General features: G+C 32.5%; 1 protein-coding gene across 1 annotated transcript in view; it reads left to right on the forward strand.

Annotated features, from left to right (window-relative positions):
* The window catches only part of phf10 (PHD finger protein 10), a 15,640-nt gene extending 3,111 nt beyond the window's left edge, over positions 1 to 12,529 (forward strand). The window contains exons 6-12 of the mRNA XM_051125496.1: positions 798 to 947; positions 2,009 to 2,118; positions 2,277 to 2,427; positions 3,749 to 3,868; positions 10,051 to 10,159; positions 10,423 to 10,611; positions 12,320 to 12,529. Of these exons, the coding sequence (XP_050981453.1) occupies positions 798 to 947; positions 2,009 to 2,118; positions 2,277 to 2,427; positions 3,749 to 3,868; positions 10,051 to 10,159; positions 10,423 to 10,611; positions 12,320 to 12,405 (915 nt within the window). The 3' untranslated portion in view covers positions 12,406 to 12,529. The remainder of the gene's footprint in view (positions 1 to 797; positions 948 to 2,008; positions 2,119 to 2,276; positions 2,428 to 3,748; positions 3,869 to 10,050; positions 10,160 to 10,422; positions 10,612 to 12,319) is intronic.
* Positions 12,530 to 15,950: the final 3,421 nt, after the last annotated feature.

A 15,950-nucleotide genomic window follows, 5' to 3' on the forward strand; every position in this document is an offset into this window, starting at 1 on the left:
TTTTTTTTTTTTTTTTTTTGTATATGCAGGAATAATAATGGTTGTACTTTGCTAAAAGTAGGGCCCTATGAAATCCATTTTATTTTTTCCCAAATTCCGTTTTTTCCGTTTTAATTTTTCTGGATTCTGTTTTTTCCAATTTTAATTTTCCAATTCCTTTTTTAATGGTTACATTAAATTGTATTCGTCAAAGAGCATGTCTAATTAATTAAAATCATGAAGCTTATACAATTTCACATCAATTTAATAAAGGTTTAACAAAAATGACATGTTTAAAATGTTTTATTTTTTCTCACCATATGTTGTATCAAATTCTGTGTTTTAGCATGTCTAATTATTTGAATGCTTACTTAATTTATTCAGATGTATTCTTAAAATAGCCTCTGGTAGTTCTGGTTATCAAATGAAGGCATACAGAAATAATTTCATTTATCTTTTAATTATTGAAAATTAAGATAACATTTTTTGGCAAACAAAGGGGAATTTACTATTAAAATGAAAACATGGAAAACACAGAAATATTGTGTGATTATACCCTAAAAATTAATGTTTGTTTCATTTTAGTAGTAGTAGTAATAGTAGTAATATATATCTGGCGCAATGTCTTCAAATTAAACTGGATTTTTATTTTGATGGGTTGCCGTGTCTACCTTTACATTTCTGTGTGTATATGATATAACGCTAGTTTTCCTAAAATGGAACGGTCAAATGGAATGGTCTGCGTTTTCCGCATGACGGAAGTCATAGGGCCCTATAAAAGTCTGTGAGTGTTAATGGTCTGATTGTTTTCTTTTCAGCAAATGCAGCAACAGAATCCTCAAAAGGTTGAAGCCAGTAAAGTGCCAGAGTACATAAAGAAAGCAGCAAAAAAAGCTGCTGAATTCAACAGTAATTTTAACCGAGAGCGGATGGAGGAGAGAAGGGCTTATTTTGACCTTCAAACACATGTAAGATGTGCTCGTATTCTTTAATCTAGTTATCTGATCATCTGAATGTGTGCTGTGGTGTGTAAAATGCATATGAAACTGTTTTAAAACATTAGCCTAGCAACACCCTAGCAATGACTCTGAACACCTGCGGCCAGTTTTACTAAACAGGGCAACTTAACGCAAGAGCGCAGTTCTAAACGGCACAGATGGGAGGGAAAATTTCTGCAGGTGATTTATTAAAAGCATGCAAATTAAAGAGTACAGACGCAACATCTCATTTTCATATTGACCAACGCAAAATACCAAGCGCAGTGCAAATTAGCATAGTCGCAAATAAAAAATTAAAAAATAAAGAAGCCACAGTATGTTGAAAAGAACCGGAGGCCAAAAAATTAAGGGTTGCAAGAAGTTTTGATAGACCTGATATTGCGTGACTCCTAGTTGAGGGGTTAAGTCGTCTTTAATATCCTGAGGCAAATTAAAAAATAACATGGCTTGGCAAACAATATGTTTGGATAACGTGTTCTGGTCTCCAAATCAAATAAGTGTGGAAAAAAATCCACTCCCTTCTGTTCTCTGTGGTGCCTCCCTCTAGCAGCAACAATTGTAGCCATTTCAAGCACAAAACAGTTTAAGACATGCTTTTTTGAGTGTTAACTCAAATTAATAATAACACAAATACCAGAAATCTGACGAGCGCAAACGTTAGTAAATCATGTTGCGTGATTCATCCGAATACTTTCGTCCCATAAATTTTGCATCTAAAAAAGGGAAACTCCTACAAATGCTTATTCAGTAAGGTCAGGTGCAAAAATAACTGTGTCCATGCCTTTTCTGTGCTAATTTGTCACTGTGTGTCTGTAGTAAATCCTGACTATTTTAATGGCACAAGCTGTTAGTAAAACTGACCGCTAAACAACCACTTCTAGACCTTAGTCACGGCAGCGCTTGTTTCATTTTTAAAATGAATGAAAACGAAGCTGTGACGGATAGGAAAAAACTTTCAGTAGACAAAAAACCCATAAAACACACATTTTCTAAGCCTCATTGCTTGTTTGCATTTTCTATTTTGCCTGTAGATTATTCAAGTACCTCAAGGAAGATACAAAGTCCTTCCTCCAGAAAAAACCAAGACTGGTCCATACCCAGTTGCCCTCATTCCTGGGCAGTTCCAAGAGTACTACAAAAGGTGAATGTTGTAATAAATCATTATTTCATTATTGCAAAATCCTGCTGAGCTTCTGGTTTAACTGTTGATGATTTACTGTAGCCTCAACTGTAATTGAGAACAGCGAAATTCATTCAGCCTTCTAAATGGGTTTTCATGCCACATTCATACGTTTGTAGGTACTCTCCAAATGAGCTCCGCTACTTGCCCTTGAACACAGCTCTATATGAGCCTCCACTGGACCCAGAGCTGCCTGCCCTGGACAGTGACGGCGACTCAGATGATGGAGAAGATGGAAAAGACGACGGCAAAAAAAATAAAGGTTCCTCGGTAAGTTGAATTTCATGTGACTGCCTGTTCCTAATAAAATGCCCATTTGGTTTGCTTAGTTAAAATGTGATTTTCAATAAAACTACATTAGTTAACACGAACTAAGAATGAACAATACGTCTACAGCATTTATTAATCTTAGTTAATGTTTATCTTAGCATTTACTAATGCGTTATTAAAATCACAAGTTGTGTTTGTTAACATTAGTTAATGCACTGTCAGCTAACATAAACAAATAATAAACAACAGTATTTTAATAAACAAACATTGACAAAGATTAATAAATGGTGTAAAAAATGTATTGTTCATTGTTCATGTTAATACATTATCTATGTTAACAAATCACACCTTACACTCTTAAAAATAAAGGCTCCAAAGGGCTGTTTTTGCAGTGATGCCATAGAAGAACCATTTTTGGTTCCCAAAAAGAACCTTTCAGTAAACAGTTGTTAAAAGAACCACATTGAAGAACATTTTAAAAATCTGAAAAAGCTTTTTTTTTTCTCTATAAAGAACCTTTTCTGCATTTGAAAGGTTCCAAGAATGTTAATTTTTTTTTTTTTTGGAACCGTTGATGCCAATAAAGAACCTTTATTTTTAAGAGTGCATTGTAAAGTGTTACCAAGATATCTTGTGCAATTTAGTGCCTCAAACTTCAAAATCATTTTTTTTTTCTTTAGTGAAACACTATATGCAGTGAGAAAACATGTAGGCAGTACTTTTATTCATCAGAAAAATTATTTGTTTTTTAATTTTTTTTTTTTTTATTATTATTATTATTTTTAACAACACAAAGTCAACCCGAAACAGTGATAACACATTCTACTTGTGCCATCTGACATTTCCAAAATCACATTTTCAATAATTGAAATAATGCTGAAATCAAAATATAAATATTACATTAAAACTTCATATAATTTCATATATTAAAAAAAAAAGTCGGCAATGTGACATTTCTAATTTTCATTTATGCTGGAGAACATTAAGTTCTAAAACTACTAAAGCTGAAATTAAAAAAGTTTATTTAAAAAAAAAAAAAAAAAAAAAAAAAAACAATAAAAATCACAAAAGTAGTACTACAACAAATGTAGTAAAAATTAAATTTAAAACTGAAAATATAAAAAGACTAGCTGATTCAAACTATTAATAAATACTGTAAATAAATAAAACTGTCATGGACTTAATAACATGTTATGAATATAAACTGGATCATAAAAAGTGGTTGTAAAAGGTGACCTCTCCAAAAAGAGTAACATGCAGCAATGACTCTTGGATAATATGAAGTGTTTTAAATGAATTTTTATTTCATGTTGACTTACAGGACAGTTCATCAGGAAACACTTCAGATGGAGACAGCCAAGACAGCGCAATTCAATCCAAAGTCAAGAGCAAAGACGGCACTTCTCGCACCATCCAGCACAAATCTGTCCCTGGGTACAAGGTAGAAGAAAAAAGCCCCTGATCTTTTTTTAAAATAACCCAACACCTCTCTTCTCCCCTTTTCGGCACCCCTCTCTTCCAGCACTTTCAGCAGAGAAGTCCTATTTCTTCTGACTTGATCATCAGTACATGATCCAAACACTCGCACACACTCTCACTTGCACACATTCTCACTCAGACACAAACACACACACACACACACACTCCCTCTGGTGGTCATAGATCGGGACTGCACGTGTCAATGGAACTTCTTTTCCGTTTGAAGAGTGGCACTCATATTTTTCAGTGCCTGGAAACCCAGTGACAGTTCCTGTGTTCTGCACAGACCTTTGGAGCAATAACGTTTTTGTGTGGTACTGCCGTTAGTTTAGTTTTTTTTTTTTTTCTTGCTGTGATGCACTTGTGAAGGTAAATACCCTTATAAAATGAACAGTACTTCATATAGCTTAAAATACCTCTATTTATCTCTCTACCTGCCTGCTTGCCTGTCGGTTAAACTGAAGGGCAAATGCGCAGTTTCATTGGCTGCTAAACACTAAAGTGTTAATCCACAGGATATGAAATATTAAAGGTGCACTCAGTAATGTTTTCCCTGGTTTACAAATGTATACTCATAAGAAAAGAACTGCATAGGACTTTTGGAGAATGACTGATGTAGATTGCAGTCATGCCATTCAAGTTGTTTTATACTACATTTGAACAGGTTACCCTCTTATGGGTGCCGCAGTGTTAAGATCATGTGACCAGCTGGGTTTTGCAACCCAAGTTACTAGTAATAGCAATAATAGCAGCACCAAGCACATTTTTAGTGTTCTAGGCACAAACCTCTTTTCCATTTAAGCAGTTCATAGAGAACTTGACTGTAAGCCAAAAAAGGAATTAAATTCACTAATAAAGTAATATATTTTTTAATGTCAGATTTATTTGTGAATTTAATTCATTTTTTGCGAGACTCCTAACGTATTTTTGTGCATATTCTATTTGTGCATTGGTTTAATTTTTGTACAACAAAACACTTCTGCCCCTATAAAAAAACACATCCTAAAAAAACACATCCTAAAAGAACAAAACAAAGTTATTGTATGTCTTCATAAAACTTACAATATAACTATTCCAACTATGGTAAAATTTCATTAATCCACGCTGGTAGTCTTAAAGGGGTAGTTCACTCAAACTTTGCCTGACTGACTTCTGTGAAACACAGAAAAAAAATATTTTGAGGAGTGTAACCACATTCTTCCATTGTATGGACAAAAAATAGTCTGGAACAGCAAATAAAAATGACAATTTTGGGGTGAACTTTCACTTTAACATTTAAATGTAAACTTACTGAGTGCACTTTTAAAGTTAGCTTTATTTATCCTTTATTTGTCATGCTAGTGATGCATTACTCTATTTCAGGCATGAAATGGTTATCAAACTGTTGTTTGGTATAACATTGTCGAACTGAATATCAGTGGTTTTCTACACTGACTATGGGCACCTTAAATATGATTGATATTCGTGTTTCCTTTGATTTACTCTGGTTAAATTGTGTAAGTTACTTTTTTTTTTCTTGTCAAAATGCTTGCTGGATCAACAAAAGGTTTACCTTTACACATGACAAATTATCCAACAAAATTTATGCAAAGTGAATCACAACTAACAGTAATTTGGCTGTGTTAAAATGCCAAAAGTTATTTAATAACTTGCCCACATATGGTTGCATTTAAGCTACATTTCTCCTTACTTAAATGATGCTTTGTGCAATAGAGTTTACAGTGTTTTAAATTTTCTTGGTTGAAAGTGTTTGTTCCTATCAAGTGTTTTCTCGAAGAAATGTTTGCATATTTTATTGGACCTTTTAAAGCAATTTTAAAAACTACACCCCAGCTAAAGGCTTGTTTTAGCCCCAACTTAGTGATTATTAGTTTATCTCAGGATTTGTGAGCAGTGTAAGACTGTTCTCTAGAAGTATGCATAGTATGTATTTTTTATGTTTGCGTAGAGTATCCAGATGACCTGCTACATTTGTGTCAGAATTCTGCTAGTATACTACAGTATACACTGTTTCCCACAATGCATTGCACTCTAACAGAAGTCTGATAAATTCCAGAATGGAATGGAGTTTACTTTAGAATGGCGTTATTATTTTTGCAAGATGAGAATGCAATATGCAATATTATAAGGTCATGTGATAACAATGTAGCATACTACTATTTTTTTTTTTTTGGAATGTTGCGTACTGTTTCACACTTTTTTTTTTTTTTAAGTGAAGCATAGGCAGTATAAAGTGTATACTACATAATATTTAATAAATGGCTAGTGTTCTTTTCTGAACAGTCCAGTTTATTTTCTCTTCTTGACAGTAAGTTTGTCAGGATTAAAGGCCCATTCACACCAAGGACAATAACTATGAAGGCAACTATAAATTTACCTAACTATAACAAACTATATTAGCATCCTACCAGCGGAAGATAAAGTTCAGTTTCTTATATCTGCTGCTTTAAATGCTTGAGCTCTTTAAAGTCAGGTTGATTCTAATTGGCTAATTTTATCGTTAATCAACTGGGAAAAAAATTCTGAAAGTGATTCCAAAAATGTTGTTCTTATTATAGTTGTGGTATGAACTTACCTAATTGTCATAGGATTTGAAGAAGTTATCGTCTTTGGGGTGAACAGTGTTTTAAGGTGCTTAAAGTGTTTTCTTTAGCAGTTCATAATCTTGTGTTTATGGGTGGATTATTTTTAAGGCTGCCATAAGTGTGTGTGTTCTGGAAATTTGAAAACATTACTTACACTTGAAACAAAATGATAATGTTAGTCTAATTTGAATGGTGTTTTAGTCATAAATCACTGCAGCACATAAGAAAGCCTTAAAGGGATAGTTTATCCAAAAATGAAAATTCTGTCATTAATTACTCACCCTCGTGTTGTTCCAAACCCGTAAGACCTTTGTTCATTTTTGAAACACAAATTAAGATATTTTTGTTGAAATCCAAAAGCTTTCTGACCCTTAATAGACATCAAGACATTTCGTAGCTTTGTAATTTTACAAAGCTACGAAAGTACTTTTTTTGTGCAAAGATAACTAAAATAACGACTTCAATAATGAACACAATAATGAATTCAACAATTCTTCTTCATAGTGATGCCTAGGGTGACGCGGAAGAGAAAAGTTGTTCAATAAAGTCGTTATTTTTGTTTTCTTTGCATACAAAACATACTAACATTACGGTTGAACCACTGATGTCACATGGACTATTTTAACAATGTCTTTACTACGTTTCTGTGCCTTGACCGTGGTAGGACCTTTGCTGTCTATGTAGGATCAGAAAGAAAAAAATATCTTAATTTGTGTTTCGAAGATGAACAAAGGTCTTACGGGTTTGGAAAGAGGGTGAGTAATTAATGACAGAATTTTCATTTTTGGGTGAACTATCCCTTTAATTTATTAAAAGACGGTAGGTACAGCTTCTGTTGATCCTCTCACTGTACAGTCTGTTGTTGGCTGATTTCCATCCTCCTTTTATGCAATCTCTCGAGTCTTGTTATGAGTGTTTGTAGTTAAACAACATTAAATGTTCTTGTTGTGTGTTTTTTTTTTTTTTTTTTTTTTTCTGGATGTAATACTCTTAGTTCAGCTGGTATTTTCCTACTGTGACAGAATGAAGGATTTCATCCTTCCGTTAACGTAACTGTGAGCTTCACTAACATCTAAACGTGTCTTTAACTTGTAGCCTGGCCTGCCTCTTTAAAGTTATAGATTGATTTTCCAAAATGTTGTCATTGCTCTTTTCAGTTGAATGGTTTTTATGGTAGGGCCTTTGACATGTCAGTATTTAGAGTAACCTTTTGAATAAAGAGGTTTTAAAGAAATTAGACTGTAGAGAGATTTCTTAATGAATGAAAGTGTTAAGTTTGTACTGTTACAAGTAGCAAAAGAAAATTGTTGTATATTTTGTGTGCTTTTTAGGTTTAAAATTTACAATTGGCTTTTGCTACTACACTCTAAAGAATGCTGAGTTAAAAACAACCCAACTTGGGTTATTTGGCAAACCAGGGCTGGGTAAGTCAGCTGTTGTTTAATAATTAATATACTACTGGTGTAAAATGGACTGGAACTTATAAAAACGCACAGAATTATTAGAGGCAACAGCAATAATTAAAAGATGAACATTTATTATTAAAGGGGTCATCGGATGCAAAGTTCACTTTTTCATGTTGTTTAAACATTAATGTGTATTGGCAGTGTATGTACAAATCTACCCTATAATGATAAAAATACATGCAGTGGTTTTTAATTAATCTATAAAAATAATATCCCCTTTTTCAAATCAAGCCGTTCTCAGATGCCTGTCATTGTGGCGTCACACCCACAGAGGACGCTCCCACAATAGTTGGTTGACATGAGCATCTTACCTCAGATCAGCTGTAACAGTCCAACCTCCATGTTTTGATGCTGTTGTTTAGATGGACAAGATACAAGACAAATTGAATTTATTTGGGTGAATACAGCATAGTTTACAATATTACATACATTTTACATTTACATAAAAAGTGTATTCAACCGTTCTCTGTATTTGCTTTTTACCAAAATGGCGCTAATTCTCATGTCTGTGTGTCACCAAAATCTGAGCTGGTGAAGGGCTGCTGTTTGCCGGTGTAACTTCAGACCACAGCCCTGCGTTTCATTCGTAGCTGAAAGATGCTGTGTCTGACTCCAAAACCTGCCCATAAACAAACAGTGCTGAGATTAGGGAACACATTTTAAGATCAAGCACAGTACAATAATGAATAAAATCCATTTATTTGATGTAAGGCAAAATGCATTTCCATCCTGCGAAACAACCACTGCTGACACAGCTGACTGACATCTCGTCCTTATGTTGTGTTGCGTAAAATAATACAATTTACGGCACAGTAAAGACCTTTTTTCGCTGAAGAAGTGCAAATCGGCTGCGCTGAGAACCTCTTTCTCCTGTAGAGGACTGAGAAAGCCTGTGCTCTGACTGTAACTCAGCGGCTGGGTTGTTTCGTCAGAGACAGGCTCAACCCAGCGGCTGGGTAGAAAAAAAAACAACCCAGTGTTAAAAATGACCCAGCAACTTACAGAAAACCTCCCCAGCACCTGGGTAAAAAAATAACCCAATAAAATGACGTAACAAGTTGAAGCCAGCATTTGGGTTTAAAAAAAATAAATAAATAAATAAATAAACAGCACCTGGGTAAAAATATTAAAAATAACCCAATAAAATGGCCCAGTTGGCTAAACCCAGCATTCTTTAGAGTGTACCTATTTGTTCATTTGGGTGAGACACCTTTATTTGGATGAACTATTTATGGTGTGGCAAATATGTATGTAATTGATGTTTAATGTTCGGTCGCTTCCTTTATGCAAAAATGAATTTTGAATATTTCAATATTTTCTGCATTGCTAAACATGTTTTCCTGTGTGTTTTTCTTTTACTGAAATGGTCTTTTTAATTCAAATGATCACTTGGTATGTCGGTCTTGATATAAATACTGTAAATTATACACATTACTGTTGACAAATTTGGGGTCAGTAAGATAAAAATATTATTGAAAAGAGTCTTTGTGCTCACCATGGCTACATTAAAAAATAAATAAATAAAGGATATAAAAATATAGAAAAAAGGTAATATTTTGAAATATTATTACTATTTAAATTAAGTTAGTGTTTCTTCAGAAATCATTCTAATATGCTGCTTTGCTACTCAAGAAACATTTATTATCAAAATTGAAAATAGTTGTGCTGCTTAATATTTCTGTGGAAAATTGTCACAATTCTGATAATTAGTTCTATCATAAATGTATTTTACTGTGTTTTTATCCATTTAATGTTATCTTTCTGAATAAAATTATTAGTTTCTTAAAGAAAGAAAAAAAAAATCTTGCTGATCCCAAATTTTTTGAAAGGTTTTATCCTGATTTTTGTGAAACAGATTATTTATTTATTTGTTTGTTTGTGTCTTTGTTGATTGTGTATTTAAATATTATTATGCTTTATTCTAAAATTTAAATATTGGGTTAGTTTAATACCTATTAAGATCCTACATCCAGTCTACTCTGGTATTTTTACTAAATTTTAAAAATGATAGTGGTTTTGATTGAAGCATAGTATCACATGGTGTGTATGACCTTGGTTGCCATGGCGTTTATAGCGTTACTCTGCCCTTGCAGCCTAAGGTCATTCCCAATGCTATATGTGGCATATGTCAGAAGGGTAAGGAGGCCAACAAGAGAGGCAAACCAGAGGCTCTCATCCACTGCTCCCAATGCCAAAACAGCGGTAAGTCCACACTCTTTCTTACTAATGCAGTTTTTACAATTTGTTTAGCTCTCGATTTAGCTGGCAGCGTTTAAAACAAGTACAGAAAATCACAAAAATCAAATTTAAGATATGTTTAACTCGTTTACTATGTTCTTTATACCACACTGCAGGATCACAGTCTCTTTTGTCTTGATTTAAAGATACTGTTTTGATATTGATACCTCAAATACCATTTCCTAAGTGTATAGCGGAGATGATGAGAGGCCTGGTTTTGTGTTCAGGTCACCCGTCCTGTTTGGACATGAGTGTGGAGTTGGTGTCCCAGATCAAGATGTATCCTTGGCAGTGCATGGAGTGCAAGACGTGCACGGTGTGCGAGCAGCCGCACCACGAGGAGGAGATGATGTTCTGTGACAAGTGTGACCGAGGTTTCCACACCTTCTGTGTGGGCATGGACTCCATTCCTCTGGGTGAGTCTCTGAGTTACACTCTTTCTCATATATGTTTGTGTGAATGAATAAATACAGTATTTCCCTTTAAGCTTTTTCTACCCCATAGAAGCCTGTCGTAAGGGAAAACAGGCTTTGGTTCCGTCACATCATTAACAGAGCTTTTTATACTAATCCGTAAATAGTAAAATACAAAAAAAATTAAAAAGTGAATTTAGGAAATACACTGGCATAAATATAAATATAAATATAAATATGTGTGTGTGTGTGTGTGTGTGTGTGTGTGTGTGTGTGTGTGTGTATATATATATATATATATAAGTAGTCTTTAAATAAAGTTTAAAACAACACCTTTTCTTTATTTATTTTTTTTTGGTGACAATTTAAAAGTCTTGTCAAAAACTTTTGGATTAATTTTAATGCATCCTTGCTGAATAAAAATATTATATTTTAAAAAATTAATTATGAAGTATCTAGAAAACATTAAAAAAAAAAAAATGTTTAATGTAGCAACCATCAATACAGAGGCTGTCATCTTGGAACATAAAATAAAATGTATTTATTTATTTATTTCAGGTCATTGTTAATTACTTTTATTATAATATTGTTTAGGTTTATTTATTATTTTTGTGACAATTTGTCACTGTCACTTTGTTAATGCATCCTTGCTGAATAAAAATGTCTTATTTATTTATTTTTTAAGTTAAAGTAAAAGCTAGAAAACACTTTTTTTTTATTATTGCTTGATGTAGCAACTGTCAATAGAGACTGTCATCTTGAAACACAAAAAATGACTACTTATTTTAATTGTTAGTTTCATTTATTTATTTATTTGTAGGTCAATAAGTACTTTTTATTATAATATGAATTAAAAGTGCCATAAAATACTGAATACTTTAAATAGGTCAAAAGGGCAGCTTTTATTTTTTTATGACAAGTCTTGTCAAAAACTGTCACTTAAGCTAATGCATCCATGTTGAATAAAAAATATTTTGTTTTTAAAAATTTAATTAAGTTAATAAAGTAAAAGAGTAAAAGCTATAAAAAAAAAAAAATTTCTAATTGCTTAATGTAGCTGTCACAAAAATGGCTTTATTTAGTTTAATTTTGAATTTAATTGTATTTATTTATTTATTTTATTACGTACTTTTTTTAAGGAATTAAGTTATAAAGTAAAAGAGTAAAAGCTATAAAACAGATTTTTTAATTGGTAGCAACTGTCACTAAGGAAACTGTCATCCTGAAACACAAAAATGTAGCTTTATTTACTTATTTTAATTTTTATTTATTAATTTATTTATTTTGAGGACATTTAAGTATTTTTATTATAATAGGAATTAGATATGCATAAAATAATGAATACTTGAAATAGAGTTCAAAAGGTCAGCTTTAATTTTTATTTATTTATTTTTTTGTGACAATTTGTGACAAGTCTTATCAAAAATGGTCATTTTTGATTTAAAGTTAATAAAGTAAAAGAGAAAAGCATTTTACATTTACATAAAACATTTTTTAGTTACTTAATATAGCAACTGTCAAGACAGAGACTGTCATCTTGAAACACAAAATTGTTTTATTTATTTATTTTTATTTATTTATTTAGAGGTCATTAAGTACTTTTTTTATAATATGAATTTGATATGGCATAAAATACTGTCTTATATTTTTGCTAATAAATGTTTACTTAAATATTTTTCTTCTTTTTTCTTTTTTTCCCTCTCACTCACAGGTTGCTGGGTCTGTGATTTATGCAGCAAAGAGCTCTCTACACCCCAGAAGAAAGGAACAACAAAAACACCAAAAAAATCTAAATGAGATTCAAAAAGTTGACCAATTTTTTTTTTTTTTTTTGTAACACTTTGGTATTAATTTCTATTTTTCTATTATTTGAAGTCCATATTTGTTTTGTATGTTGCATTAATTTTTTTTGTATTTTTTTTTTTTTTTTTTTTTTTTTTACCTAATTGTTTCCACTTTAGATGGGTTTTTGTATTGATTAATTGTTTAAAATAAATTTGAAAACACATTTTGTGTGTGTTACTGTTTTTGTTTTGGTCATCAGACATTTCTCACTCCAATGTTTAATAATTCTTTTTTAGTGACGGTCATAATTCAGGACTGAAATATCCCACTGCAGTAATTATGCAGCGTCTCATGTATTTTTGACGTAGCAACAGGAGGAGACACGGCGTGTTTTAACTACACCATAACAACACAAGTCAGCCGTCTCAACTTTCCCTATCTAGTGAATGGGACTGTATATTTTTTGTGTTGTATTGTGTTGGGTAGCAGATGCCACGTGGAGGTCAATAGTGAAACAGGTAACAGGTGTGTGTGTGACGGCTGCTCTGCCACCTGATAGGTGTGTTTGAACCACAAAGGACACGCCAACCTGCTCCCTGGAAAAGAGACGCTTGTGAAAGCCTCGTTACAAAGGATCCAGCTTTCCATTGAGCAGTCAGGGTCTGTTTTGACCGAGCCGCAGGTGATGTCTGGCTGTTTGGAGTTTGTGTTGTGTAACTAGATCTGGACGGCGTCAGGTAACGTTTCAAAAGCTCTCTTTTGGAAAGAAAACGATATGCCAGCCTTAAAGAAAAGTAGAGTGTATGCTGTCTTAGGCTCTTCAGATCTATTACAATAAATTGGACAATTTTTACAGAGTGTCCTATTAAATTTCAACTCTGTTTCCATGTTTGTAATTGTTATTATGCTTCTTACTGACTTCATAAAGTCAAATAAACTTTTGGATAGGTATGCAGATACCTATGATGCATAGTGTTAGCCACACTTGAAATATAAATTTCATTCCATCAGACAAAATATCAAACTAATCATGTACACTCCAAAAAAAAAAAAAAAAGTTTGAGGTCTGTAAGAGGTCTGTTTTTGAAATAAATCTCTTTATGCTTACCAAAGCTGGATTTACAAAAAAAATACAATAAAAACAGAAATATTGTGAAAATATTTTGCAATTTAAAATAACCTTTTTCTGCTTTGATATATTTTATAATGTAATTAATTTCTGTAATGCAAAGATGAATTTTCAGCGTCTTTACTCCAGCGTCATCACATGATCCTTAAGAAATCACTATGCATGTTTTTAATGATTCTTTACCAAAAAAAAAAAAAAAAAAGGCTAACCCTAACTAGTGTTCAAAAAAATTCGTTAAAATAAATACCGCTTGGTTGGATAATTTATTTGATGCGGTGGTATTGAGATGTTTAAATGGTGTCTGAATTGTCGAATATTTTTTACTTTGTGTTTTTTTTTTTTTAGACAAATCTGCAGTTTTAATTTCACTGTTGTGGTGTTATGGATAGCTTCAGAATTGAATGAATGAGATGAATTTCTGTGTGGATCCACACGAGGGCGCAGTTACTCTGTTTACATGTTTTCCTCAGTAATAGAGCCAGAGCCCTGGGTCGTTTGTAGTACATTATTTATAACTTAATGCACTGCATTAAAATATTAAACTAAATATTTGTCCAAATACCACAATTAGGTCGAAGGAGATATGAATTTTAAATAATTTTGCTACTTTAGTTTTAGTAGATGTCACCATGTTTGCCTTTTGGCTGGCTTCTATGGGTCATTCTATAATTGTGGGTACGTCACATGTCCGTGAAGTATATTTTTAATTTATTTTTGTCAATATAAAGCCCAGATGCTTAATTTTCTAGTACACAATTATATTTTTCCCAATCAAACTTCTATAAGTTGAAAAAGCCATATATTTTGTTCAAAAATGTTCAAGTTGCTCAATCTACTATGCATTTAAGCATGAAAATGACCTTAAATGTAAATTAATTTCATAGTTTTGCCTTCAGTTAGATTAGGTTATCAAGACATTTGGGTGTGCACTTCAAAAATAATAAGTGTTTATTTTGATGTAACTTGTTTTATTTGTGTCCGAAAAACCATTGTCAACTAATTTGCTCACTAGAAAACCCCCCTCAAAAGGAATGGTTTGTCCCATTTTCGCATAATTTGCACAGTATGATGATATTTCATCTAGAAGCACATTGATGAAACACTAGAAGTTATGTTCGCTTTCTTTCCCCTAATATTGGTTTAACTAGCAAACTTGTGTCAAGAGTGGATTAACTGACTGTCAACAGTGTTACACAAGTATTATTGCTGCAATTTTTGTTTGTTTGTTTTTTTGCAAAAAGTTTTATGAAAATATTTTTCTAAACATACCATATGCTCAGTAGTTCTAGGGTTCCATGTTGAGTATAGGCCCAAAACACTAAAAATGTCAACTAAGTTACCTGTCAACTGTGTTACCCTGTAAAGGTAACATGGTGGACAGTAGCAAACATAGATGTATTTTATGCTCATATTACTACAGATCACCTTATCACCTTTATTTATATAGAACTTTGATTCAAAGCTGCTATGTAAGGTCATGTTTGTGTTTTTTGGAAAAAGGAAAACTTTTTTCTTCACACAAAAAAAGTTCTAAATGTACCCCTAATTATAGAATGACCCATATAAGAGCAATTTTTAAGAAATAGTCTAATCTTGTTTTTTTTTTTTTTTTCTTTCCTAAAGGAGCTTCAAAAATTAAAAATAAAAGTGGCAAATATTTTGAAGATGATTGCACAAGCATTCATTACATAAGTTGTAACACATACATAAGGTTGTGTGTCATAAATAAGCAAGTTGTAATTAATAAAGTTGAAGTGCCTTAGCAGAGTATAGCCTAGTTCTGAAAATCAGTTAGGCTACAGCCTTTTATATAAATAGCATATCTCCTTAGATCGCAACACAAGCGTATTCATGTTAAAGAGTCACAGAGTTCAAATGTGCTGCATGAGAGGATCGACCCTCTCTTTAGGAGCTGGCAAACCTTTACATGATTCACAAATAGAGCTCTTTAACCCTCCACACAAATTCCCAGTGCAGTCGGTGGGTTTATAAGCAATTATGGCTTTAGAAATAGCCAAATTATGTCAAACCATCAGTCAAGCCATAATATCATGTGGTCAAATATATTTTAAATGCTAAGACTTCAAAAGCTGAACAAATACCAAAATGCAGTTGTAATTTATTGTGATGGCTAATGCTATAACTTATCTTTTACATAGCTGTTATTAACATGCATAATAATAATTATTGGAAATGTTTACTAAGGCCCAATGTCTCTTTTAGACAGAGTGGGCTTGCATATTACAGAAATGCTGTACTTTTAAGGAGAAGTTCACTTTCAGAACAGATAATTTACAGATAATTTACTCACCCCCTTGTCGCCTGAGATGTTCGTGTCTTTCTTTCTTCAGTCGTAAAGAAATTATGTTTCTTGAGGAAAACATTTTCCATTTAGTGGACTTCGAGTTTGAACTTCCAAAATGCAGTT

The sequence above is a fragment of the Labeo rohita genome, chromosome 13 (assembly GCF_022985175.1).
Source record: "Labeo rohita strain BAU-BD-2019 chromosome 13, IGBB_LRoh.1.0, whole genome shotgun sequence".
In the NCBI taxonomy this organism is placed as follows: domain Eukaryota; kingdom Metazoa; phylum Chordata; class Actinopteri; order Cypriniformes; family Cyprinidae; genus Labeo; species Labeo rohita.